Source organism: Chiloscyllium plagiosum, chromosome 6, assembly GCF_004010195.1.
Source record: "Chiloscyllium plagiosum isolate BGI_BamShark_2017 chromosome 6, ASM401019v2, whole genome shotgun sequence".
Taxonomy (NCBI): Eukaryota; Metazoa; Chordata; class Chondrichthyes; order Orectolobiformes; family Hemiscylliidae; genus Chiloscyllium; species Chiloscyllium plagiosum.
This window is the reverse complement of record NC_057715.1, coordinates 82,519,269-82,544,606: the sequence shown is the minus strand read 5'-3', so window position 1 is coordinate 82,544,606 and position 25,338 is coordinate 82,519,269. Positions and strand designations below refer to the sequence as shown.

Genomic DNA, 25,338 nt, shown 5'->3' with positions numbered 1-25,338 from the left:
TTCTTGGCGAGATCAATGTTCTGTTTGACAGGGTCGTCGGACAAAACCACTGTTAGTTTTGCCTGCCAGAAATAACCCCAAATTTTACTGTCTCATAGATAAGTGCTTCCCATCTTTATCCTAATGTGACCCATCTCAAGGTTTGAAAATTGTTATGGCCCCCTTAGTGACAACGTATGAGAATGGAGTAGGGGGGTGGTGAAGGAGTAGCTCATAGGGTTGTAATGCCACTTTGGGAAGTCTTGTCTTAGTAACTCAAATCTGTAAAATGTTGGTGAGGAATTGTGACTGCTTAATGGTGCAGCAGGTTTTCATTCCATTAATTGCTAATGTTTGGTTTTGTGCATTTGCTATTAAGTACTTTCACTCCTCCATTTAACCATTTGTTTCTATAATGATTGTGTTGACCACTGCAGACTATTTGTCCTTTGTCATCAGATATTGGTGATGAGGAATAGATATTCTGCAAACTGTGACAGACAAAGCTGCTGAATTGTATTAAATATTCATAAATTCTGACATTGGAAGCAAGTAATGTAGTAGTTCTATTGTAAGATGTTTCTGGAAATGCTGCAAGAATAATAGTGATTTATCTGGTTGCAATTTTGGTCATTTTATGTTGCTTTAAAAGAGCTAACAATACTACAGTAATTCATTTATTTTGTCCACCTTCAGTTATTGAAACATATGTTGCATTTTCCTCTTAATACAAAGTGACTTCAGGAATCTAATTTAAAATGACTGAATTATCAGGAACAAACCATACATGAAATACTGTATTAGACTGTTCAAAGGATATTGCAGTCTTCTGTATGGGTTACTTTTGTTAATTTGTCTTCACTGACATTAACCATATATCATTTAAATATTTTGTGAGAAACCTTTAAACGGTCTTTCCCTTTTAGCCACATTACCAATTTTCTCTATTTTTATTGATTTGGCCTTTCTATCCATTTATCTTATCTGGTCAGATCTATTTCATAACTTTTTTAAAAATTCTAAGTATGAATTACACATCAACTTCTCACCACTTATCAATACACAGTTTGAGAACTGCTGTAAAAGATAAGCTTTTTGCAAAAATACTTATTCAAATTGAAAACACATGATTATGCTGCTGGAGAATAAATGCACCAGTTGATGATGATTGACAATTAACTGGCAGGTTTTGTTTAAATTTCAAACCAAATAGGTTCATTCTGATTGCTAAGGACATTACCTTGTGAAATGACCCAACAAAAGGTTTTCATCTATTTGTTGAGTTGAAGCTGCACAATATGTGAATATATCTTTTCTGTCTGTGGAGAATGGAACCCAGTATATTAATATGTGTACATTCCAGTACACGTAAGTGTACAACACCATGAGCAATCAGTCACAGTTCTTTTACGCAGTGTAAATATTCAAGATTTCCTCTTGAATTGGTACTTATGCGAATTATGTTGATAAATAAGTAACAAAGTTCAGCCCAAATTTTATTTTTATTAGTTCTGCTGTCCTTTTGCTATTCAAGACTGAACTGTGATAAAAATTGACAGACAAAAAGCTCATTCTGAACCATTTCAAAGTTGTTTTTCTGTGATCATACCTCTTTGAACTCCAGGGATCATGTTCGTGTTAACCTTCAGATGTATTTTTCCGAGCTACCATCAGTTCTGAGGAAAGGTCACGACCTGAAATATTAATTTGATTGCTCTTCACAGATGCTGCCAGACCTGCTGAGCTTTTCTAGCAACTTCTGTTTTTGTTTCAGATTCACAGCATCCACAGTTCTTTTGGTTTTTATTCAGACATATTTTGTTTGATTGAGTTATCTCTTATTACCAATTCCTTCTCCTCTGTCTCCGCCGCATCTGCTCCCAGGAGGACCATAGAGTCGTAGAGATGTACAGCATGGAAACCTGTGTCCGTTGCTCCAGATGTAGTCTCCTATACATTGGGGAGACAGGATGCCAACTTGCAGAACATTTCTGAGAACATCTCTGGGACACCCACATTAAACAACCCCACCGCCCTGTGGCTGAACACTTTAACACCCCCTTCCACTCTGCCAAGGATATGCAAGTCCTGGGCCGCCTCCACCGCCAAACTTGAGCCACCTGATGCCTGGAGGAAGAGTGCCTCATCTTCTGCCTTGGGACCCTTCAATCACATTGAATCGATGTGGATTTCACCAGTTTCCCCATTTCCCCTCTCCCCACCTTTATCCCAGATCCAACCTTCCTACTTGGCACCTCTTGAACTATCCTACCATCTTCCTTCCCACCTATCCGCTGCACCCTCCTCTCTGTCTTATCACCTTCACCCCCATTTCCCCCCATCAGGAACAGGGGGGTTCCTGATGAAGAGCCTATGCTCGAAATGTCGACTCTCCTGTTCCTCAGATGCTGCCTGACTGGCTGTGCTTTTCCAGCACCACACTCTTCAGCTCTGATCTCCAGCATCTGCAGTCCTCACTTTCTCCTGATTGAGTTATCTTGTCTGCCTTGAGTGTTCTTATCATCAGAATTAGTTTTCCCTTTTAAGGTGCACTATAACAACCTGTGCATAATTAGGCATGTTAACAATAGAAATTGCTAGAAAAAACCCAGGTCTGGTAGCATCTGTAGAGAGAAAGCAGAATCAATGTTTCAGTTCCAGTGACCCTTCTTCAGAACTGATTATAGCTATATGCAAATGATGGCATGGGGGAGGGGGAAGAAATAAACAATAGGTGAAAATGGAGCCCAGAGAGAGAGAGAGAAACATTTGAGCAGAAGAAGTGGATAAAGGTCAGCCTTGGAGAATGAATAGCTGCTAATGGGGACCATTGTGACTGACAATGAGTTGTTTGTGGTAGCAGCCTGTGTGATAGTGGAATTTAAATTCAATTTTAAAAATCTGGAACTACGAGTCTAATAATTACTATGAAGCTATTGTCAGTTGTTGGGAAAAACCCATTTGGTTCACTAATGTACTTTAGGGGAGGAAACTGCCATCCTTGCCTACATGAGACTCCAGACCTACAGCAATGTGTTGCATCTTAACTCTCTTCTGGGCAATGAGGGCTAATAAATGCCCATGTCCCATGAATAAACTAAAAAAAATTTTTGTTTCTGATTTTCAACATCTGCAGTTTTTTTATTATTTATGTTAAAATTTAATGCCGTTTGGAAAAATAGATTGATTGAAGAATTATTTCACCTCTACTTTACCTTTTTAGTGTAATATTTTGCTCTATGTTAACTGTCCTCCTCAATGGACATTTCAAAGCTGGAGGCTCTTTCAGCTAGCGACATATGCTGAAGGAGCTAAGCAGCTAAGGGCAGGTGCTGCAAATTCAGATATTAGGAAGTTCGCATTATTTTCTCTGAATCCTCTGAGGTTCATTGATTGCAAGAAGTAGTTACCTGAAGATTTGCATGTCTGACCCCCCCCCCCCCCCCAAGGAAGGTACAACGAATCTCTATTATCCGGCATTCGATTAACCTAACTTTGGATCATCAGAGCGAGATCGTTAGGTCCCGATGCATGGCTACCCATGTTATCCGTTATCGATTAACCGAACGAAATACTCCCCACCGTGTCCTCTGGATAATCGAGGTTCCTCTGTAGTTACTCATAGTTGCAGAGATGAGATCATGGACTTCAAAGTGAAGGATGAAGTGAAATCTTCCCTGTTAGAGCATAAGATAGAGGAGCAGAATTTGGCAATCAAGTCTGCTCCACAGTTTGTTCACTGCTGATATGTTTCTCAAATCTACTCTCCTGTCTTATCCTTGCAATCTCTTGATCACCTTATAAATCCAGAAGGAGATCATTCTGGCTGAAGAAATTCCTCATCATCTCTCCATTCTAAAGGGCTGTCTTTTCACTCAGGGGATCTTGTGTCCTAGTCTCCTCCTCCTAGTGGAGTCGTCTTCTCCACGTCCACTCTCTCCAGGCCTCTCCATATTCTAAGTTTCAATCCGATCCCCTTCATCCTTAAATTCCATCAAGTACAGACCCAGAGTCTTCAGCTGACAGGACAAGCCCTTCCATCCCTGAATCATTCCTGTAAACCTCCTCTGGCCCTCATCAGATGCCAGCACATCCATCCTTGGATACGGTGCCCAAAACTGCTCACAATATTCCAAATGCGGTCTGACCAGGACCTTCTACAGCCTTTGCAGTATATCCCTGTTCATGTATTCTAGCCCACTCAAAATAAATGCATTGTATTAGCCTTGCTGACTGCTAACTGAACCTGTATTTTGACCTTAAGACAATCCTGAAGTAGGACTCCTAAGTCCCTTTGTGCTTCAGATTTCTGAAGCCTTTTCCCATGTAGAAAATTGTCTATGCCTCTATCCTTCCTACCAAGGTGCATAACCTCACACTTTATCATATTGTTGTAATAATAATAATACAATTCAGCACAGCTACAGGTCCTTCAGCCCACCAAGCCTGTGCTGATTCCTCGTCCTTATTTAGGCCTGCTACACTGTTTCTATCCCTCCGTTTGTCTCCCATTCAAGTCCCTGTTAAGATATGATTTAACCATTGCTAACATGCCTCCTTTTCCACTCTCCTCACCTGTCCAAGTCCTTCTGCAGCTCCCCCACTTCCTCAACACTATCTGTCCCTCCACCTTTATTTATGTCATCTGCAAACTGAGCAACACTGCCTCAGTTCCATTGTCCAGACCATTAATGTATAACATGAATATTTGGTGGTCCCAACACGAACCCCTGCAGAACTCCACTAGTCACTGGCTGCCGTCCTGGAACACAGTCTTTTATCCATACTGTCTGCCAGTGAGCAAATCCTCTATCCATGCCAATACCTTGCCCCTAACGCCACAGGCTCTTATCTTAGCCTCCTGTGCGGCACCTTGTCAAAGGTCTTCTGAAAATTATCCTGTTGTGTTCCTAACGCTGTCAACGTGGATAAGTTGACTTGTTCTTTCTCTTTTCTGCCCAGTGCAAATACAATGCTTATTTTTCAGAGCTCTAAGTGTTTCTGATTGAAGCTGCATCACAATTTACACTTTTATCAAAAAGATTTTATGCTGCAGTAGATGTTATGCAGTATTATGCACAAGAAACGTAAGTCATTGTTAAGAAATTATTTACTTTAAAGTCCAATGTACAAAACTGTTCTTAAGCCAGAAGTAGCTCTCCTGGCTCAAGGTTAATTGATTCCAAAAATGTTTATCTGATAGATGTGGAAAGTAGTATATGAGAATAGTTTTCATTTGTTCAAAAGGAGGTTTGCAGCCACAGACGTAGATTAGTAGCATACGGACTTGAACAAACACATTAAGCGAACAGATGTCACCTCAATGAATTAAGATTTGGAGAGGATGAGGGTGGGGACTTTGGGGAAAAATTTAAATGCATTAATTTCGTCATATAATCAAGAGGTGAAAGACTTAACTTCTATAAATAAAATAAAGAAATGATAAACTCTAATCTGAAAGTTCTAAACCATATTGTCAAAATGGAGTTGTATTATAACATTTGTTTCATGTCCTTTTGGTATAATTTTGCAGGATGAAAGTAAAGAAACTGCCTATGATTTTAGCTCTTCACCTGAAGAGATTCAAATATATGGATCAATTGCATCGATACACAAAGTTATCCTACAGAGTAGTCTTTCCACTAGAACTCCGCCTATTCAACACATCAGGAGATGCCACCAATCCAGATAGAATGTATGACCTGGTTGCTGTGGTGGTACACTGTGGAAGGTAAGCAATAACCATTCCACTTGTACTTAAGACTTACCCAATTGTCCTTTTGAAGGCTGTGATTGAATCCACATCCATTAAGCACTCTGAAGTGTATTCCAGATCCTAACCACTTGCTATGTAAAATTTATTTTACTGCATGCTCCATTAATGTGATTTCTGCCCAGTTTTCCTCTATGGATTCCATCAAGGCACTTGAGTATGTAGGATCATATGAGGATTATTGCTGGTTGCTCTTCACCAAGAGAGTTAAGATGAGCATTCATATACTTGCCTTATTGCACTACGTTGCAGATATATTTATATCTGGAATAATATTGGTGAATAATTGTGAATGAACACAAGATGCAAGCATTTGGTCAGTCTCCTATCATAGGTTGAAAGACCAAGAGTAAGTGGAATGGTCAGATCAAGTAGAGTTCAAGAACAATTAGGCAGAATTTAGAAAATTCCTTCTGGAGGAAACCCACACACCTGGCAGAAACCTACACAGACACGGGGCGAATGTACAAACTCCACATAGACAGTCACTGACACAGTCACGCACCTAGCACAGTGACTCCATGTCTGGCACTGCTGCCTAATGGTGCCAGGAGCTTGGGTTTGATTCCAGCCTTGGATAACTGTCAATGTGGAGTTTGCATGTTCTCCCATTTGCTAGAAATCCGCTGGGTGCTGCGGTTTCCTCCCACAATCCAAAGATGTGCAGATTAGGTGGACTGGCCATGCTAAATTGCCCTGTAGTGTGCATGGATGTGCAGGCTAGCTGGATTAATGGCCTCTTTCTGCACTGTAGAGAATCTATGAATACAATCCTAACCGACTCAATCTCTCTTCTTATGTCAGTGCTGCTGACCCAGGAGTCACTACACTGCCTCCAATGCAACAACATCCTTCTGCAAATAAGATGATCAAAACTGTACACAATATTCCAAGTTTGGCCTCACCAGTGCCCTGTATAACTGTTGCAATCCTGTACTCAAAGCCTCTCGCTGTAAAGACCAACATGCAGTTTGCCTTCTTTACTGTCTATTGCAACTGCATTTTTACTTTCAGCAGGTGCATGAAAATACCCAAGTTTTGTTGAACATTCCCCACTCAAGTTACAGCTATTTGAGTAATCTGATGTTGTTTCTGTTATCAAAGTAGATAACTTCACATTTATCCACCTTGTACAGCATCTGCCATGCATTGTTTCTTCACTCAGCCTGTCCAAATCACGCTGCAACATCTCTGCATCCTCCTCAGTCACCCTTTCCCCAGCTTTGGGTTAGCTGCAAATTTTAAGGTGTTACATTTAATTTCCTCATTTAAATTATTTAACACAAAGCATGAATAGCTGTGGTACCCAACTAGTCGCTGCCTGCCATTCAGAAAAAATACGCATTTATTTCTATTTTGTTTCCTAACAAATTTTCTATCCATTCCAACATACTACACCAATCTCCTATGTGGGACTCTGTGAAAGACCATCTGGAAGTCCAAATGAACCACTTGCGTTAATTCCCCTGATCAACTTTACTAGTTACATCCTCGCACAAATCCAGTAGTTTTGTCAAGCATGATTTCCCTTTTGTAAATTCATGCTGTCTGTGTCTGATTCTACCATTGTTTTCCAAGTGGACCACTATAAAATCTCTTCATAATAGAGTCTCGCATTTTTCCCCACTACCAATGCCAGACTGTTTTTTTTATCTATCTCCCTTTTTAAATAGTATGACTACATTAGCTACCCTCCATTCTGTAAAAAAAAAAACTGTTTGAGTCTAAAAATCTTGGAAAAAAAACCACTAATGCATCCATTAATGCGAGAAATACAAAACTATTGGTACAATCAAGATACCAGAGGGTTGGAGGTCTGCAAACCATAAAATGTAGTTATAGAAGTAGATCATTCAGCCCATTGAGTTTGCTACACCATTCAATCAGCTCATGGCTTATCTGAACTGTCAACTTCACTTTCTTGACTTTTCTCTATGACCCTTGATTCCTTTACTGATTAAAAATTTGTCTGTCTCAACCCTGAATATACCTGATGACCCAGTCTTGACAACATTCTGCCATAAATGTTTCCACAGATTCACTACCCTCTGCGAGAAGAAATTTCTCCTTCTCTCTATCTTAAATATGTGATCTCTTATTCTCAGATTATTTCCTCTGGTGTTAGAATCTCCAACAAGATAGCTTTTTGCATCTATTGTGTCAATCTTCTAAACACCTTGTATGTTTCAATAAGGTAATTCTCATTCTTCTAAATTTCAACAAGTACAGACTTGACCACCTCAACCCCTCACAAGACACTGCACCCAGTTCAGCCTGGGGACCCTTCTCTGGACTGTCTCTAATGCCTGTTTATCTTTCCTCAAATAAGGGGCCCAAAACTGTTCAGTGTTTCAGCTGTGGTCTGACTAGTGTCCTGTGTAGTTTTTGTAAAACCTCTTTACTTTTGTACTCAACTCCCTTTGAAACAAAGGCCAACATTCCATTTGCCTTTATTATTACTTGCTGAACTTAGATTTAAGCTCTTTGTGATTCACAAGGACTACCAAATCCCTCTTCTGGAGTTTTCTGCAGTCTTCCTCCATGTAAATAATATTCAATTTGTCGATACTTTCTGCCAAAGTGCATAACTTCTATTTTCCTGCCTTATATCTGCCCACTTGCTTAATGTGTCTATATCCCTCTGCAGACTTTTTGCATCATCCTCACTACTTACCTTACCATCTATTTTTGTGTTACCCACAACTTGGCTACAGTACATTCACTTCCCTCATTCAAGTTAGTAATTCAAATTGTAAGTAATTGTGGCCCCAGAAGTGATGTCTGTGACACTCCACTAATTATACATCGCCATCCTGAAGATATGCCACCCCCTTGCCCAACCAATCATATTCCAAATCTCTATTTCCTGTATCCTCTAACCATATTAATATATTACCTCTAACACCATGGGTTGTCATATTACGAAGTAACCCTAATGTGTGCTATCTTACGAAATGCCTTCTAAAAATCCTATTATATTGCATCCTCAGATTCCTTTTTATTTATTCTGCTTGTTATCACTTCAAGGTATTTCAGTAATTTTGCCAGGCATGATTTACCCCTTCATGAAACTGTTGGCTGTGTTTGATCAAATTATTTATTTCTAAATGCTTAGCTGTTATGACCTTTATCGTACATTGTAACATTTTCCCAATGATCGGCGTTAAGCTTACCAACCTATAGTTACCTGTGTTTTTATCTCTTTTTTGTTTTAAATAAAAGTGTTAGATTGGCAGTTTTCCAATCCTCTTGGACATTTCCAGAATCTAGGGATTTCTGGAAAATTACTTAAAACAATTTTGTAGTGCATCCTTTAATATCCTAAGGTGCATTCTATCAGGTCCTGTGGTCTTATTGATCTTTAGTCCAATTTTCCTAGCATTTTTTTTCTCTAGTGACAATGATTAGATTAGATTAGAGTACTTACAGTGTGGAAACAGGCCCTTTGGCCCAACAAGTCCACTGCGACCCTCCGAAGAGCAACCCACCCAGACCCCTTCCCCTACATTTACGCCTTCACCTAACATGGCCTGCACATTTTTGGATTGTGGGAGGAAACCAGAGCACCTGGAGGAAACCCACGCAGACATGGGGAGAATGTGCAAACTCCACACAGAGTTTGTGTGTGGAGGCGGGAATTGAACCCGGGTCTCTGGCGCTGTGAGGCAGCAGTGCTAACCACTGTGCCCCCAAAATATTTATTTCTCTCCTGTTGTCTCTTGATTATTTAGAATTTTTGGACTCTGATTAGTGTCTTCTGCAGTGAAGACTGTTGTAAAATATTTATTCAACTCCCTACCGTTTCCTGGTTCCCATTATTTCCCCAACTGTGTTCTTTAAGGAGCCAGTGTTCACTTTGGCGTTTCTTTCCTTTCTATATAATTGAGGTGTCCAAAATAATGAGAGGCTTGGATGTGTGGACAGGGAAGGCCCTTTTCCCTGAATGGTGGTGTCAGTTACTAGGGGACACAAATCTAAAGTGATTGTTGTAAGGATGAAAGGGGACATGAGGAAAACCGTTTTGATTGAGTGTAACTAGAAATTGTGGCCTAATTTTGTGGTGAAGGCAAAAGCCTCACTTGTACTCCTTTAAAAGGAAAAAAAATTACCTAAAATGCTATAAGCAAGCCTGTGGACTTGGTGCTGATAATGGGGTTGAAAATTGAAGAACTATAGAATTGGGAAAAAATTATCAATTTTGCTTCCATTTTCCATCCTTCTTTCACCTTCACATGGTCCATCTGACTCCTCTCTTCCCTCCTTGACATCTTGTTTCCATTTCTGGAGATAAGCTGGCCACTGATATCCATTATAAATCCACCAACCCCTATTGTTACCTCAGCCCCTTCTTCCTGTAAGGACTTCATTCCATTCTCCCAGTTTCTCCATCACATTTGTTCTGATGATTGGGGGGGAGGAGATTCAGACATGTACACCTTTATCCTCAGCTGAGGATTCCCTGCTGCCATGTTGATAGGGCTCTCAACCATGTCTGACCAATTTCCTCATTTCTCTCCTTGCCATTTCCCTTCCCTTCCACAACACGATAGGGTTCTCCTTGTCTTCACTTTGCACCCATTGGCCTCCACAACCAAAGGGTCGGGAATGGTCATTTCTGCCATGTTTAGTGAGAGGCTACCACCAGATACGCATTCCCCTCCCCCTCCTTGATGGCACTCTACGGCGATCATTCTTTCATGAGCAGCCTGATCTACTCCACTTTTATTCCCAACACACTTCCATGGCATCTTCCCATACAATCACAGAAGATGCAACACCTGCCTGTTTTCTTCCACCCTCCTCACTATCCAAGGCCCCTGACATTTTCCTGGTGAAGTATTGCTTTACCTGCATTTCACTCAATTTAGTCTACTGTATTCAGTATTCACCTTGGTCTTCTCTACACTGGGGAAATAAAATGCAAATTGGGTGACCACTTTGTAGATCACCTTGACTATGTCTGTAAAAATGACCCTTTGCTTTCAGTTGACTGCACTTTGATGCTACCTTGTGCTCATGACAACATGCATCTTGGGCCTGCTTCAGTGCTCCAGCAAATTTCAACGTGAGCTGGAGGAATAACTTACTTTCCACCTTGGTGCCTTACAGCCCTCAGGGCTCAACATTGAGTTTAACAATTTCAGTGGCCCTGTTTGTTATCTTCCCTCTTCCCAACCCCTTCATATAGGTTCAACAATTTGCACTTCCTGATAGCACCCATTCAGCATTTATCTCTATCCCAGATTGTCATTTGCAATCCTCTTGTCTTTTTTTTACATTCTCTCACATCCTCTCCATCTACTTGACTCACTCATTCTCTTCCTTCCTCATCATCAGCATAAATAGCACCATTTCTCAGCTGTTTTCAATTCTGACAATGTGTCACAGGACTCAATGTTGGCTCTGTTTTTCTGTCCATAGATGGTACTAAATCTACAGCAATTGTTTTTGTGAAGCTTATTCAAAAGAAAATTAAGTGAATCCATATCACTTGTCAATTTCTTTCTCAATAAAAAAAACGAAAAGACATTATTAAAAACTGAAATTAACAACTGTTCTAGATCAGTTTAGTGGGTCTATTTTAAAAGAATAGTATTTGGGAAAGCATGTAAGGTCTTTTATTAAGTACTCAGTTAGAAGAACATGTATTGTTCTTAGGATTTCAGTGAATTTTTTTCTGTGGTATTACTGTAGATGAATCCTTGTACAACCTGCCACACTGCATGCCACTAATATGTTTGTGAGGTGCAATGATGGATGAGAAGTGTTTGTATGATAGTCATTTGATGATTGAAAAATAGTCAATAGTAGAGTTTTGGATAATATCCTTCCAGACCTGAGAGAGGTCTCAAGGAAACATTTTCAGCTACATAACACATAGTCAGTGAATCTTGTAGTGGTTCGAGTTCTTTTAACTGAATTAAGAATATTTCAAAGCATTTCAAACCACTTTAAATAGCTTGTGTTTTACAGAATGTTGGTACTGGTTTCCAAAATAAGTTTAGCAGTAATTTTGCTTTCTTAGTTCTTTATTATCTGAAAACTGAATAAAAACCTATTGGAACCTTCCTTTATCACTAACTCCAATCTAATATTTTCTTAAATTCACTGCATGTTGTCTAGTATAATACATAGTCAGAAGAGTCCTTTGAGAATTAAAACTTTCCTTCATTGCAATTTTTTTTGGTGCAGAACTGATTAAATCTTTAAAATATGGATTAGGCATCTGCCAGACTTTTTGGCAAAACGTAACATGAGCTGTGAAGAGAAAATGATAGGCAATATCATCTGCAATGGCTAAAATTGTACAGCAATTCTTTTTAATTTAATAGCATAAAATTTATATGATGTTGCAAAAACGTTGAACAAAGCTCTTCTGCTAATAATGCTAACCTTTTCTTTTATTTAGTGGCCCTAACCGAGGGCACTACATTGCAATAGTGAAAAGCCATGACTTCTGGTTGTTGTTTGATGATGATATAGTAGAGGTATGTTTATATGATATTACTAAATTTAAGATATTTATTACAAGTAGTATTTTAAAAAGAAATTTTTAAATCTAATTGTGTTAACACTATTTGATTTAAGACGAGTGTGTCAAATATTGCAGCTATTTAAATACATAGATGACTATGTTTAAATTTTGGTTGAGGAATATGGAGGCTTGTTTGATTCTCTAATACCATATCAGTGAGCATATTACCACATATTGCTATTGTTAACCAACATTATCTGGGATTATAACAAGTGACCTATAGCAGACCAGGTAACTTTTTTCCAGCTGTTGTGTGATCCATGAAAACCTGTCAAAATGGATTAGAAATATTTGGAAGTATGTACCTTCACAGAGGTGTTAAGTAGAGTTTCAAGGCACTAGATTAAAACAAAAATACTTAACTTAAAACTTCTCTGAACACAGACCATTTTACAGTTTCTGTTTCAGTTCAATTTAAAAAATAAAGACACTCAAAATTATTCTTGTAATGGAATTTCAATATTCAGCATAGGAAGATGTGTGATTATTCAGCACTGAGTTATGGAGTTGGGAATTTTGAATTTTTAGAATATCAGTGTTTTAATTTGAAAAATATACAAAGAATGTTGTGAAATTGAGCGGAGCTGTATTAACTCAATTAAAAGCAAAATACTGCCAATACTGGAAATCTGCAATAAAAAGGAGGTGCTGGAAAAACTCAGCAGATCTGATAGCATTTGTGGGAGAGAAAAACAGTTTTGAATTGGAAATGATTCCTCTTGGTGAGCAGCCATATCAGACTTGAAATATTAACTCTGTTATTATGTCAGGTACTGTCAGGCTTGCTGACTTGACCCAGCATTTTGTTTTCTTGCTTTTGAGCACATTATTTTCAGAATGGTAATGCAATTGCTGTACAACTGAAAAATGTACACGTGTTGTTACCTTTGTTCTAGGAGGTCATTGTTTCATGAAGACTGAAATATTCAAAAGGATTTGAAAGTAGATTTTATCGTAACATTTAAATTATTAAGAAGTCCAATGTTCAATACATATTGCTTTTACTATTGTCAATATACTTATCTTGAGTCTTAAAGAGTCACAGTATCTTGTAGTACAGAAGAGGCCTTTCGGCTGATTGAATCTGTACTGACAAAAACTTATCTACATTTACACAAGTCCCACTTCAAGCACTAGGGGCATAGCCTTAAGTGTTATGACATTTCAAGTGGTCATCCATATACTTTTAAAGGTTGTGAACGTTCCTGCCTCAACTACCTTCTCAGGCAGTGCATTTCGGATTCCTACTACCCCCTCGGTGAATTTTCTTTCCTCAAATTCCATCTAAACCTCTTTCCTTTCACCTTTTAAAATTATGCCATCTTGTTATTGACCTTTTAACTAAGGGGACCAGCTGCTTTCAGTCTACCTTGTCCATATCTCTCATGATCTTACACATCTCTATCAGGTTCCCTCTCATCTTTTCCTGCTTTGAAGAAAACAGCTTGTTCTTAACCAGCCTCTCCTCATAGCTGAACTCCTCCAATCCTAACAACGTCCTAGTAGATCTCCTCTGCACCCCCTTAAGGGCAATCACATCCTGTCTATGGTGTGGTGACCAGAACTGGACATAGTACTCTGTGGCTGAGTCAAAGTTTTGTATTCCAAAGCTCTGACGTAACCTCCCTACTCTTATAATCTATGCCATGATTAACAATGGCAAGTGTTTGATATGTTTTCTTAACTACCCTACTAACCCTGTCCTACTGAAAGTGAGGACTGCAGATGCTGGAGATCAGAGCTGAAAATGTGTTGCTGGAAAAGCGCAGCAGGTCAGGCAGCATCCAAGGAATAGGAGAATCGACGTTTCGGTCATAAGCCCGAAGAAGGGCTTATGCCCGAAACGTCGATTCTCCTGTTCCTTGGATGCTGCCTGACCTGCTGCGCTTTTCCAGCAACACATTTTCAGTTCAGGGATCTGTGGACAAAACACCTCAAGATCGCTGTGTTCTTCTGACTTTCCTGGTGTCCTGCCATTCATTGACACCTCCTTGTCTTGTTACTTCTTCCAAAGTGTAATACCCCTCACTGAAAAGAGTTAAATTCCATCTGCCACTCATTTGCCCATCTGACCAATCTATGTTCTCCTGTTAGCTTAAAAACTTCTACTTCTCTGTCAGCTACCTGGTTAATTTTCATGTCATCCACAAATGTATTTATCTCCATCCCCACTCATTTTCCTCTAATGTTTAGGTTTATCACAAACAATAAAGAACACACCACTGATCCATCACTGGACACATTGCCCCCAGCCAAACGAACAGAATCCTACCACTAAGCCAATTTTGGATTTGACTTGTCAAGTTACTCTGGATCCCATGTGCTTTTGCCATCATCTTCAGCCTTTCATGTGGGACCTTGTCAAAGAACTTGCTGAAATCCATATAAACTATACCAACTGCACTACCCTTGTCTACTTTATCTGGTCACATTGAAAGAATTCAAACAAATTTGTTTGCCATGACCTACCTCTGACAGAGCCATGCTGACCATTCCTGATCTTGCTTTGCCTCTCTGTGTGGAGGTTTAATTCTCTCTTTTAGAATTTTCTCTAACTGTTTACTTGCCACTGGTTTGAGACCCATTGGTCTGTGTAATTCCCTGGTTTGTCTCTATCACTCTTCTTAAGAAGTGGGACCACACTAGCATTTCCTCTGTGGTTCTCCCAGCCTTCAGCCAATAGTTCAGTGGAACTGTAAAGAAATATCTATAGTGTAGCTATCATACCCATGGGTGTACACTGTTGCAAAGTTTTGGTGAGTTAACACTCAAAGCCCCTAAACACAACAGCTAATTTGCTAACATTTGAAGAGTTTATTCAACAATACTAGAATTAAAAACGGCATAGCAAAATACTGTGCTCAATTTAAATGTAGCCGAGAAACATTTGGTATTAAATTCCTCTAGGGCAGTAAGGCAAATAGATGGTTTGTTTTACATTCTATTCAATCAATGTAAAATAGCTGCTGAAATGCTTTCACACTTGTGTTACTATTGAAGACAAATGTAACCTTCATTAACTTAAGTAGAGAGATGTCCACCTGACACTGCAGGTTAAAATTCATCTGGAGTGAGGGATTTTACATTAAACAGGACATATAAACAGGTAGTTCTTTGTTTACAAGCTCACAAGGAGCAAGAGTAAGCATTTGGCCCTTTGAGCCTGCTCCGCCACTTAGTAAGGTTGTGGTTGATTGGATTTCAAACTCATGCACATTCCTGGCTATTCTGATAACCTCTTACCCCCTTTAGCAGTGTCTACCCATCTCTGCCTTAAAGGTATTCAAGGACTTTGCTTTCACCACCTATTCAGGAGGCTTCTGAAGATGTTTGCCCCCCAGAGAAAAGGTTTCACCCTATTTTTGTTTTAAGTAAGAGACCCATTATTCTTGAGCAGTTCTTGATTCACCCATAGGAAGGTAGATCCTGTGAACAGCCCATCTTCCAGATCTTGTGAAAGATCTTATCCCCTCTTATCTTTCAAATTTTCAGCAGAGACAAGCCTCGCCTCGCTTGTCTATCTTTTCTTAATGCACCCATTTCCATGTATTTGTCTGGTAAACGTCTTTAGCACTTTCACCACCTTTTTAATCCTTGCTTAAATAGGGTGACCAGTGCTATACAAAACACTCCAGACATGGTCTCGTTTGTGCCCTGTATAAGTGAAACATAGCCTCCCTTCTTTTGTAGTCAACACTTCTCACAGTAATTGATAATATTCTATTAGCTTACCTAATTACTTGCTGTGTCTGCATAGTAACCTTTTGCAATTCATGCACCAGCTCTGTGTCTCAGAGCTCTAAATCTTTTTTCCATTCCATAACATACTTTAGTGTTCTTCCCTCTGAAATGCACAATTTTACATTTTCCCACATTATACTTCATTTGTCAGATCTTTGTCCACTGATTTAACCCACCTTTACCTTAATGTCGCTTCCTCCTGTCCTCTACATAACACAATAGGTTGGTAATTATGCTATCATTAAATTTAGCAACCATAATTGCCATCCCTTCATCAAAGTTAGTTATTACAAATTGTAAGCAGGTGAGGTCCCCGCACTGATCCCTTTGGTGTGCCACTCTTTGCCGCTTGTCAACCTGAAAATGACCCATTGTGCCTTCTCTTTACTTAGTGCTAGCCAGTTAATCTTTTGTCCATTTTCTACCTTTTCACCGTGAGCCTATATATAGGTTATTCTGCAGTAACCTTTGATGTGACACTTAAGCAAATGCTTCCTGCAGATGCACGTACAGTACATTCACTGGTTTCCCTTTATCTACAGCACAAGTAACTACTTCAGAGAGATTGGTTAAACAGTATTTTCCTTTCACAAAACCATGTTGACTCTTTCTATTTATCTTGAACCTATCCAACTGCCCTGCTATAACTTTCAAGATATTGGAACATTTTCCCCATGACAGATATTAAGCTAACTGATGTGTAGTTTTCTGTTTTCAGTCTCTCCCCTCTTTTGAATGTACTGTAATAAATTTGTAATAAATAACTTTGAAGGCATGGCAGTTATGGTTGCCAAATTTAACAATGACACAACAGGTAGGCGATAGAAAAAGCCTACAGGAAGGCACAAGTGGGTTAAATCAGTGGGAAAAGAGCTGACAAAGTATAATGTGATAAAATGTGAAATTGTGCATTTCAGAAGGAAGAATTTTTTAAAAATTATTTAATGATGAGAAACTTTGAATAAATGAACCACAATGTTATTTTCCAACCTAATAGAAACTTTCCTTAATCAAGAAAGCTTTGGAAAAATGAAACAAATGTATCCACTATCTCATCAGCCACTCCTTTTAAGATGCTAGAATGAAGTCAGTCAGGAACTAGGCCCCTTGTCAGCATCAAAGAGAAACAATTTATGTAGCACCATTTTCTCTGGGGATTGTAATTTTTGAGTTCTTACCTGTCTTCTATTTCTTGATTTACTTCTCCTTTGGGGATGTTATTTACATCCTCTGTGTTGAAGGTTGGTGCAAAATTCCTGTTCAATTTGTCTGGCATCTTCATATTTTCCTGTTTGGCCCAAAGAATAGCATGGCAGTCTCAATGAGATGATGGCAAATCTGATAATCCTCAACTCCATGTTCCTGCCTTTTCTCCATAACCCCCTTACTGATTTGGAAAAAAAAATCTGTATCTCAGCCATGAATATTCTTAATGATCCAGCCTTGACAGCTTTCTGCAATAAATAATTCCACAGAATCACTACCCTCTGAGGGAAGCACTTCCTCTTCATCCCTGCCTTAAATTGGCGACCCCTTACTTTGGGGTACAGGTGGCCCCCGCTATCCGAAACTTGAGCGTTCCCAGGAAACCTTTCACAAACCAAAAATGGCGTAAAGCGAAGGTGCATGATTTATATGGGAAAAAGTATTACCGCCTTTCATAAAAGTGAAAATTCTCTTTGGATTGATGAAAACAGGTTCTAATGTAGCTCTTTTGTAAAAGCGGAATTGCATAAAGTGAATGTTCAAAAAGCAGAAGCCTATAATGGCTTCTGGTCCTGGACTCTCCCACAAGGGGAAATAATCTCCTTGCAAGTACCCCATCAAGTCCCTCAAGTCATTTATATTCCAGTAAGGTAACCTGTCATTTTTCTATACTCCAATGAGTACAGGCCCATACTTCTCAATCTCACCTCAAAAGAAAGTCCCTCTAGATCCAAGATCAACCTAGTGAACCTTCTCTGCACTAAGCTCAATGTCAGTATATCTTCCCTTAGAAAAGTGGACCAAAACTGTTCACAGTATCCTAGGTGAGTTCTAATTAATGCCTTGTGCCGTTTTAGCAAAATTTCCCTATTTTCATACTCCGTTCTATTTTTTAAAAAAAGCATTATTTGCTTTCCAAATCATTGCTGAATTTGTTTGCTAGCTTTTTGTGATTCATGCAGGAGGACTCCCAAATACCTCTGTACTGCAGCTTTCTGCTGTCCTTTGCTTCTTTAAAAAAATACAATTTGTCCATTCTTCCTGCCTCACATTTTCCCACAGTATATTCCAGTTGCTAGGTTTTTAGCCTGTCCGTATCTTTCAGTTGCCTCTTTGAGTCATCCTCACTATATACATTCCCATGTATTTCTGTCATCTGAAAATTTGATGGTATTCACTTTTTTTCATCCAAGTCATTAATATATTGTAAGAAATTGTGATCCCTGTGGAACTTCAGAAGTTACAGGTTGTCATCCTGAAAATGCACCCCCTTGTCTTCTTTTAGTTAGCCAATCATCTTTCCATGTCAACATGCTACTCCCAGTACTATGGGCTCTTGTCCAAAGACCAGTCACCTGCATATTTCTCTGTGTATTTGTGATCTTTCTTGAAATTTGCTACCATCTTTAGCTCTTCTAATTAGTAGACTGTTACAATTCTGTGTATTGTCAAATATCTCCTTAAATATTTGCCATTGTCTATCTTTTATGACTTCTTTAACCAAGTGTACAGTTTACTATTTGGGCTAAGCTTTGACTTTCCTATAACACATAATTGCATTACATCTTTTTTGTAGATAGCTATCAGGGTTGAACAGTACTCTGTATTACTATACATCTCCATTGCTAACAATCCTTATGTTGTCTATTGTACAGAAAATAGATGCACAAGCCATCGAAGAGTTCTATGGATTGACATCTGATATTTCAAAGAACTCTGAGTCTGGTTATATCCTCTTTTACCAGTCCAGGGATTAAATGAATGTGGAGTGCAGGAGAACAGTTCCAACTCATTCACTTCCCAATGCTCACCCTTGCAGAAACAAGGCACTGAGATCATGCAAAAGAGAGCGGATGGGAAAACTTTTCAGTCTTGTTACGAAGCTTGGGTCACTCTAGAGTAATACTGATGAAAATGGAAAACAGAATAACCATGTAAACAAAACAGTTTTACTCATTGTGAAAGCACATTGAAATAAAGCTGTAGCAGGTATGTACAAGGGATGCTGAGTAAGTGGCACTGAACTGACACACACAATTCAGTTCCAGAGCTAAAATTAACATGGGAGAAAGTGATGCATGCTACATGCGTATGCATGAAACCAAAGTGAACTGATGTTCAATCAGATTGATCTCTCCCTAGCAGCATCCTGTTGGCTTTTTAATTTGTATAATTTTTACATTCTCAAGTTTGGGATCTACTCTGATTAGTCTTTTTTCCTTTAAATGACCAAAAACAATTAGAGTTGGCATTAACAAATTAGAGCAACATTTCCCACCAAAGATGAAAATTACATTGAGGATTATGTAAGGTGGCTACACCACTTAAAAACATACTTGACTGACATCTAGCCTTGCAGTTGGGTCAACTTTCAAATTCCACAAGATAAGTACATAATATTCCAGCAGACATAGGGTCAATTTATGTTGAGTTCAAGCATTTTTTTTTCCCGTCTATTCACGCATTGGCACTCCATTTACACACCATCTATTGCTGATTGCTGGATAGTTATCTAATGAGCAAGATGCATCAACTTAAATACTAAGGGCAGGAGCAAAGGCAAGCAGAGTTGTAGAGCCTTGTAAATACAACAGTGAAACAATTTGTTAATGTTAAATAATTAAATACATTTTGTAAAATATTTTTGTTATCCCAGAGAAAGTATAAAATCGCAATGTTATAACAGTAATTCCAATTTTATTGACTCAATGCCTATAGAATATCATGAAAAAGTAAATAGACCATATTTTAAATGTATCACTAAAATGAAATGCTTAACTGTCTTGCCATATTGGAGTCTGCACTAATTATTTTCTGTTGTATATAGTATGCAGATAATCTGATTACATGTTTAAAATTCATTATTTTCTTTAAACCATTTCAATTTCTATAAATCTTTGGTCACTTATGTACAGCATAATTATTTTCACTATAGCATCTTGGAATTTTTCTGTATTAGTTGTCTGCATTGTCAGTTTTATCCAGCGCACTTCAATATAGTCATTGAAGTGACCAATTATTTGCCTGAAAAATATGGTCTGTTTTCCCATGCACTTAGATGACCTCTCTGTCACCTATTGAATGTAATATCTTGAGCCCCTATTTCAAAACCAAACGTATGTTCAGATTTAGTTTGCATTTCTCTTTATGGAAATGAAAGTACACAGTTCATATGGTAGCCATAAATTTGTAGTTTTATGTAAAAATTCCTCTCACCCCATATTAGTTTAAAATCTGGTCATGAATTTGAATCAGACTGATTATAATTTTATGAATCCTTGCTTGCCTCCTTCTTATGGTGCACACCAGTCCATGCCTTTGATATATGGTTTGACAGTCTGAATGATTGTCCTGGTTCAAAACAGCGCTGAGGTGTAAATGGGAGGTAGACTGATTTCAGTTCAAATTCAGTAGAGTCTGAGCCACCATGCTTGCTGGTGAAGGACATAGTAGACTGGCAAAATTAATTTTTAAGTGGCCTGCCTAAACTTTAAAGTAGGATTTAAGACCAGAATCACTGTTCTGCATAAACCAGGTGGAGAGCTTTACCACCTTTCTCTTGTACAGTACTTAATATCAATACTTTGAAATCCTGTGAAGAATGTCTTTCTGCTGCTAAACTGAAAATTAATTCATCTGAGAACATTCTGTAGCTTTTAGAATAATGCTTTTTGACTTGTTGGCTCAGGAAATGCTGTGGTCTTAACATTTGATGCCATTTAATACTTAGCACTCACCTCTAGGTTTTTTGGAAAAAGAATATTATCATGTTATTAGGGCAAGGTGGAAACTCTTGGGGAAAGTAGTTCAGACGATTGCTTCTCAGTAGGTAGAAGTGCCCAAATTATTTTTTAAAAATAGTTTTTTTTTTAATTGATTCCCCTTGGGTTTTTCCTCAATTGCTTTAATCAATTCATATATATTTCCGACATTGCAACTTACTTTGGGATTCAAGAATAGAGAAACCATGTATGTTCAGTTTAATTTTTTGCCTTCCTTCACCTCCCCATTTTCATATTAGAGGGTTATCTGCTTAACAGTTGCAATATATAGTTTAAAAAATGCTCAAATCATATTTTAAAATCAATGGTCAATCAAGGTATTGTTAGAATATTGCAGCATTATGCATTTGTTCCTGTGTTATGCTTGGATTGTAAAAAAAAAAGTTTCTGGGTGTGGTTATTAGTGAATATTAAGAATTGGTTTGGCTATTGTGCAGCAAAAATGGTGCATAGTTTGATAACTTTTGGGCATTTTAAGTGCTATAAAATTGCATTTTAGCCATCAGAAATCAGTGATTGGGGGAGTGGTGGGGAAGTAACCGGTAAATAATTAAATAATGGGTCTGATTTATGTCTTTGACAAGAAGTTTCTTGGGACACAGCAGCTGAATATTTTGTATATTGGGTCAGAAATTTCTACTGAAAAAAGTATGTTCTTTGATAGCATCATATTGTATGTATATATATATTGAAAATTACTCTAAATTATAAATTGCACTTTTGATACTGATTTTTAGGTGTATTTAAGGGGTTACTTGAGACAGCCTGTTGTTTAATTATGTTTTTGTCTTACAGAAATAAAAAATATAATTTACAGGCCTAAAGAGTGCATGAATTTCATATTTAACTTGCTGTGGTAATTAGCATAATATTGAAGGAAATATTTTTAAACACAAATTGCATTACTTTTGACAAGGAGATGTTTTGTAAGTTATGTTTGATTAACCCCTGTTTTAGATCTGCCCAATACTAACCTTACTTTTACATTTTAGTATGGTTATCAATGACTTGGTGTTGGACTAAGGCATATATTTCAAAGATCTATGTGACTTTACATTCAGAGGGAAAATCAATCTGGAATTGCATTCAGTGTCAGTAGTATACATAACTTAATGCTTAAATCTATTATTGCTTTAGCATATGCTAGCAGATTTCATTGGTGTTGCTTTCAGTGAGTCATAGTGTGTAACATAATATGTATAAAGTAAATATAAAAACATATTCCATATACCACACACTTACTGTGCACACATATCATTGGTTCTAATACTTATTGTGAACTAGTTAATCTCCTCTGTTATTGTACCAGGAAGTGGAGGCCAAGTACAGCCTTTAGGTACAAGTATTAAACGACAGAAGCTAACTAACTCAAAGTAAATAGTTCATTTGCAATCTTAAATTCGTTTTTTTAACCTCCTACTATTGTAAATCCCAATGCACATACAATGGAAGTATTAATCTAAACTTGTGCTGTAATTGCACGCTTACTAATTGTGTTTTTAAAAATTCATTTCATTTGATGAGGCACACTAACTAGACCAGCATTTGTTGCCTAGCCTAATTGCTTGGAGGGCAGTTAAGAATCAACCACATTGTTGAGAGTATGGAATCATATGTAAGCCAAACTAGGTATAAATAGCAAGTTTTCTTCCCAAAAGCAACTAAATAACCAGATTTTCTTTTTAATGACAATCAACAGTGGTTATGTGGTCGCTATTAGTCCAACTGTTATTCCAGATTTTTATTCATTTCAAGTTTGATTGTCCGACCTGGTGGAATTTGAACCCATGTCACTGAAGTTTAGCCCAAGCTTCTGGATTCTACTCCAGTGATATAACACTAGAGACTGCCTCAACCTCACCCTCATTTACATGTACAGTTCTGGCAGAATAAGCAGTATTATGTTTTGCAGGCAACATGGCACAGTGGTTAGCACTGCTGCCTCAGTACTAGGGTTCAATTCCAGCCTCGGGTGACTGAGTGAAGTTTGCAAGTTCTCTCCATGTCTGCGTGGGTTAGTGTCCAGTGCTCTGGTTTCCTCCCACAGTCCAAAGATGTGCAGGTTAGGTGGATTGGCCATGGTAAATGTGAGTTTACCGGGGAGATGTTCTTCAGACGGCCAATGCAGACTTGATGAGCCGTGAGGCGCCTCAGCACTATAGGGATTCTATAATTCTGGTGGAGATATGAATCCAAATTTGTGCTGTAATTGCACCTTTCTGCCAGTGGTATGCCTTGTGGGATATGATAGAGATGAGGGGTTGATTATTTGACAATGTGAAACTTGTATTGGCAATTTTTATTATAAATGTGAAAATTAGAATTTATAGAAAATATCAAGGCTTTTAATATGTTACATGTTGATGTTGTTTATAGACTGTTTGTTTGGTAAATGTGACCTTTCTAAAATTGGTTACGTGAAAATGTTGTCATTTTTCAAGCCATAGTCTATCCTTCCTTATAACATCCATTGTAACTCTGCCATTCCAACCAGTAATGGCATTACAATGTCTCTGGTGAGGGAGGATGTAATTAACTAAAAAATAATTTTAAATGTCAAATTTATACAGGCGCAGGATTTGAGAGGGGATGTGTAGACAAAAATTAAATGTAAATAGTTTGTATATCAATTTTAGCCATCATGGTATGTTATTAAACCAATTGAATAATTTTGTATGTCTTTAAGAGGAACACTATGTTAATAAGATTCAAACGTCAGTGCTAATCATGTCTCAATTATGATTAAATTTATTCATGTTTTTATTTTTAATTATGCCTTCTTCATTATCCTATCTACCTCAGACTCCACTTTCAAGGAACTATGAACCTGCACTCCAAGGTCTCTTTGTTTAGTAACACTCCCCAGGACATTACCATTAGGCGTAGAAGTCTTTCCTTGATTTGTCTTTTCCAAAATGTAGCACCTCCCATTTATCTAAATTAAATTCTATCTGCCACTCCTTGGCCCATTCGCCCATCTGATCAAGATCCTGTTGTATTCTGAGGTAATGTTCTTCGCTTCCACTACACCTCCAATTTTGGTGTCGTCTGCAAACTTACTATACCCTCCTATGTTTACATCCAAATCATTTGTATAATTGATGAAAAGCAGTGGACCCAGCACCAATCCTTGAGGTGCACCACTGGTCACAGGCCTCCAGTCGGAAAGGCAATCCTCCAACACCACCTTCTGTCGTCTATCTTTGAGCCAATTCTGTAAACTCTCCCTAATTTCCCACATCTGACAGGAAGAGTACATTCTACTAAAGGCCATCTTTGCACCTTAACAATTTACAGACCCAGAAAATAGCACCGTCTCATTGCTCCAGGCTAACTTTGTACTTATGTTTTATACTTTTAAAATTTAATCAACAGACAGATTTCAATAAAATATATGATCAAAAAAGAATCCACTCTACTCACTATTGTAGATTTATAGCAAGGTTACACTTTTTAAAAAAGAATTATGCACTTCGCTTCTCTCGTGCTGTGAGCTCTCCTACACCAGTTCCTCCAAGGTCAGCTGTGAATTTCACTGTTTGTTCATTTTTCTTAGACGCACTCTGTCCAGAGATACTTGAACTCAAACAGCAAAGGCAGTAGCTGTGCAGATTCACTGCTGTGTCAGACAATAGTTTGGGTTCCTTTCACTGATCACGTGGTCTCTGCCTTTGTCTGTTTCCCTCTTTTTTTTTTTTAAAAAGTGCTGTTGTTTTGATTTTTTTCCCCTCAAAGTTCCAAAACATTGCAACAACTTCTAAACCAATAATTACTGCTCCTGGAATTTGAGGAAATCACCTCCAACACCTAAATTACCTCAAAAAAGGAACGGCTCTTGCAGCCACGATTTTTTCCAGTCCTGTATTGTGGATTACCCAGAATCCATTTAATATGCTTTCTTTTATTGGTGAGAGCATTGAGTATAGGAGTTGGGAGATCATGTTGCAGCTGTACCAGAAGTTGATTGTGCCACTTTTGGAATATTGTGTGCAATTCTGTTGTCCCTCCTATAGGAAGCATGTTGAAAGGGTTCAGAAAAGATTTACAAGGACGTTGCCAAGGTTGGAGGGTTTGATCCACAGGGAGAGTCTGAATAGCCTGGAGCTGTTTTCCCTGGAACATCGGAGGCTGAGGGGTGACCTTTTAGAGGTTTATAAAATCCAGAGGGGTATCAATTTGGTAAATAGACAAGGTCTTTTCCCTGGGGTGGGTGAGTCTAGAACTAGAATGCTTAGGTTTATGGTGTGAAGGGAAAATTTTAAAAGGGACTTGAGCAACTTTTTCCACACAGAGGGTGGTGAGTGTATGGAATGAGTTGCCAG

General features: G+C 38.3%; 1 protein-coding gene across 1 annotated transcript in view; it reads left to right on the top strand.

The window, feature by feature from the left end:
* The window catches only part of usp12a (ubiquitin specific peptidase 12a), a 61,690-nt gene extending 38,686 nt beyond the window's left edge, over positions 1–23,004 (top strand). Inside the window, exons 7-9 of the mRNA XM_043691997.1 lie at positions 5,513–5,710; positions 12,162–12,240; positions 18,890–23,004. Coding sequence (XP_043547932.1) covers positions 5,513–5,710; positions 12,162–12,240; positions 18,890–18,991 — 379 coding nt within the window. The 3' untranslated portion in view covers positions 18,992–23,004. The remainder of the gene's footprint in view (positions 1–5,512; positions 5,711–12,161; positions 12,241–18,889) is intronic.
* The last annotated feature ends 2,334 nt before the right edge of the window (positions 23,005–25,338 follow it).